The 3,029-nt window shown below is 38.7% G+C and overlaps 1 protein-coding gene across 3 annotated transcripts; it reads right to left on the bottom strand.

Moving 5' to 3' along the window:
- Nucleotides 1–580: 580 nt before the first annotated feature.
- LOC106371499 (60S ribosomal protein L18a-like protein) lies at nt 581–2,285 on the bottom strand. 3 transcript variants are annotated; one of them, XM_048742920.1, is made up of 6 exons: nt 2,113–2,285; nt 1,839–1,912; nt 1,383–1,490; nt 1,130–1,244; nt 940–1,057; nt 581–856 (listed from the first exon to the last, which is right to left on the bottom strand). In XM_048742920.1, the coding sequence occupies exons 2-6, from the start codon at nt 1,846–1,848 to the stop codon at nt 794–796; spliced, it is 414 nt and encodes a 137-aa protein (XP_048598877.1). In that variant the 5' UTR covers nt 1,849–1,912; nt 2,113–2,285; the 3' UTR covers nt 581–793. The 3 variants fall into 3 exon arrangements, with proteins under 3 accessions (XP_048598877.1, XP_048598879.1, XP_048598880.1); XM_048742922.1 differs by lacking the exon at nt 2,113–2,285 and adding an exon at nt 1,997–2,105; XM_048742923.1 differs by lacking the exons at nt 1,839–1,912; nt 2,113–2,285 and adding an exon at nt 1,707–1,838.
- Nucleotides 2,286–3,029: the final 744 nt, after the last annotated feature.

Below are 3,029 nucleotides of genomic sequence, written 5' to 3'. Positions count from 1 at the left end.
TCGTTTAAGTTTCTTCAAACAGCTATCTTCCAGGATCAGATACACAGCCTGTCTCTCCACACGTGCGATTTACCACACATCTAATCGTATTACATTACATAGTATACTATAATTTAACCAAAGCTCTGAATGATTCGTGTTTCAATTATTTACTATTAATAAAATAGAAGAGAGATCCACACGTTTGTCGTGGCATTAACCTGTTGGGAGCTTTTAGCGATGAGAATAATCGAATCAATCAACCTTTGTCGTTAAGTACAAAGATATCTCTACCCGTACCTATCGTTGGAAACATCTCTCCGTTTAACACTCTAATAAAAGCACTTCATGCCGTCTTCTGAGGTTTTGAGTGTGCGTATGAGAAGTGAGAACAGCTTCGAGTTTAGTCCACTAGCTTACTACTGGAAAACGTTTCTTTTCGTTAACCGATATTAAAACATTGACGTATAACTTATTAAATTTTAAAAATTAATAATAGTATAACTAAACATAGATTCCCAAATTGTTTAAAAAAGTTCTATCAAATTCTTGCTAAATTATCTAAAGTTTCTAAAATCTCTTATCCAGCCCGGACTGAGAATCATCACAAAAACAGAATTTTATATAATTTGTTCCTTTTTTCTTCTCTCTTCTTTGTATACAAACTCTATAAGCTGTGAACAAGAAATGATAGACAACTTAAGAAAACAAAGATTGGGGTAAACTCATGGGTTTATGTGAATGTACATCAAGTTCCGCCACTATTCCTTTGATGAGCATGGAACTTATAAGAATCTGCACTTACATAGTTATCTCAAAGATAGTAAAACCAACGGAAAGCAAAAACCACGAGTAACACAAAAGAGAATCCCATTGCCTGTATCAATAAAACATCAAATATTCAGTCTTCTTCAGACTATAGATTATCTCTAACCAAAATTAACACACACGAGTACTTACAGTGATTGCGGAAGCAGCAAGACCAGCTCTTTCTCTAGGATCTCTACGGTAATAGTTCCCGAAGTAAAGAAAGGTAGCATAGTACCACAAAGGTGGGAACACAAAACCTAGTAGAAAGCTGTCAATTATCAAAGAGAAGAAATCAGCATTGGTCTTAAGACCGATAATATACAAGAGGACGGATACTCACGAGAACCATCCGATTCCACAACCAAAGCAAGGAAGAGGTTTGTCATATACTCCTGTTTCCATGTCTTCTGCAACTTTTACTGCCGTATATCTTCTTTTCCCACAACCTATAGCATCTATCGAAACAGAGATATATAGTATCTCTTAGTTCATATCAATAATGGTGAACATAATAAACTAGCAGGACCTCTACAACATGACAAGACCAGGTACCAAGACCGCAATAATACTTGTAAAGTGGTTGTGGTACTAACCTTTAAGTGTATAGTAATAACGAGCAGCTGGTTTCATGAGCTTGGCATGGCTATCAGCAATGAATTTTACCAGCTCGGTTCTACCATTTCCTGATACAGATTTAGTATCTGCAACAATGAAGACGCAATATTTACTTGCACATCTATGGGTGAACTCGTAATAAATCGAAAAAAAAATTAAAACACTAAAGCAATCTGTATAAATCTCCTCCAACCAATATATGAGAAATGAGAATTCATTCAGACAACATCATAGACAGGGCAAAAACAACGTTGTCTCATGATCTCATTTCAGTCATCTCAATCTCTACTTATTTCACATACCAATTCACAGCTCAAAATGCACCAAAATTATCAAAGCAAATCTACTCTGTTCCTAACCACACATGGTGGTCTAGTGGTGGTAGGCGAATTCAGGTGAAATAAGCGACTCGGGTTGGTCAGGAGAAAAATTACTTTCGTCCATGATTTATAGCTATCTTGTTTGAGACCAGATCTTCGATTTTCACCGGCGTTGACAAAGAAACCGCCTGAAATTCACAAGCAGCTAGATATCAGTTTCTAGATATAGACTTCACAAGACCAAGTATGCAACAAATATCTCGCGCTATAACTTTGAAATCAATCACCCCTCGCAAACAAACAAACTTGTCGATACACAGTTCATCAGATACCGGAAAAATTGCTCCGGGAATGAAAAAATGAAACAGTAGATCAAAATATAACTCACCAAGGAGAATCTCGTGAGAAATTTTTCGAGATGAATATTGTAATTAAACCAATCTGAAACCGATTAGTCAGAGGAGAATCGTGTCTCTTCCGCTTCTACTCCTGTCTTGTTCAACTTTGTCGGCGCTTTAAATGCGTACAAAGTTAGCTGAAAGAAGAAGAGACTGAAAAATACTTTCAAAGTAAATACTCTTTAACCAATCAATCAGCTTTTTCTTTTTAAACACACAACATAAAATGATGTTTTTTTATCTTAGATTAAAGTTTTTTTTTTTTTTTTTTTTTTTTTTTTTTTTAGAAAAAGGACATTACCAAGTCGTCGAGAGAAGAGAGAAGAGAGAAGAGAGAGAAGAGAGAGAGGGTTCCCGGCCGACGGCGTGGCTCCTTAAGCCACCGTCGGTCCGGTCATGTTTTTCAAGTTTCTTTTAAACGGGGGTTTAGGTGTTTAGGTTTTTAGTTTGTGGATCTGGTTGGGTTTAGTCTCGGCGGCGCACCTTTCTACGGTGGCCGTCCGATTTTGTCCCGGGAAGTGATGGCTTTCTCAGCATCTTCTTCGCCGGTTTCTGTTTCCGGGAGTCGGTGGCTTCTTCAGCACCGAGATCGTCGGCTTTGGTTCCGGGAGGCGGTGGCTCTCTTAGCACCGCTAGCGCCGGCTAGTTTCTCGAGTTACCTCACCGCGATCTACGAATCCGACCCTCTCTTCTTCATCTGCCTCTCGTTTCTGAATCTGGTTCCACATGTATGTATGTCGGAGATGATGAGCGATTGTAGGCGGGTTTATTCTCTATTAAATTCGTAGATCCGGTTAGTTATGAGTCTCGGTGTGCGTTGGTTGTATTCGAGTTGTGGTGGAATGGTGGGTTTGAATGGTTTCGGCTCAATTCCGATGACGGCGTAGTGTTTAGGCGTCGTATCGCG

Source organism: Brassica napus, chromosome A10 (assembly GCF_020379485.1).
Source record: "Brassica napus cultivar Da-Ae chromosome A10, Da-Ae, whole genome shotgun sequence".
NCBI classification, from domain to species: Eukaryota; Viridiplantae; Streptophyta; class Magnoliopsida; order Brassicales; family Brassicaceae; genus Brassica; species Brassica napus.
Note: the sequence above shows the minus strand (reverse complement) of the source record. Positions and strands in the feature narration are given on the sequence as shown.

What these genes read in the sequence shown, in the direction of transcription:
- LOC106371499 (XM_048742920.1), bottom strand. An exon ending in TGTGGAATCGGATGGTTCTC is followed by an intron (nt 1,058 to 1,129) that starts GTGAGTATCCGT and finishes GATAATTGACAG; the next exon opens with CTTTCTACTAGGTTTTGTGT. An exon ending in TTGCTGCTTCCGCAATCACT is followed by an intron (nt 857 to 939) that starts GTAAGTACTCGT and finishes TTATTGATACAG; the next exon opens with GCAATGGGATTCTCTTTTGT.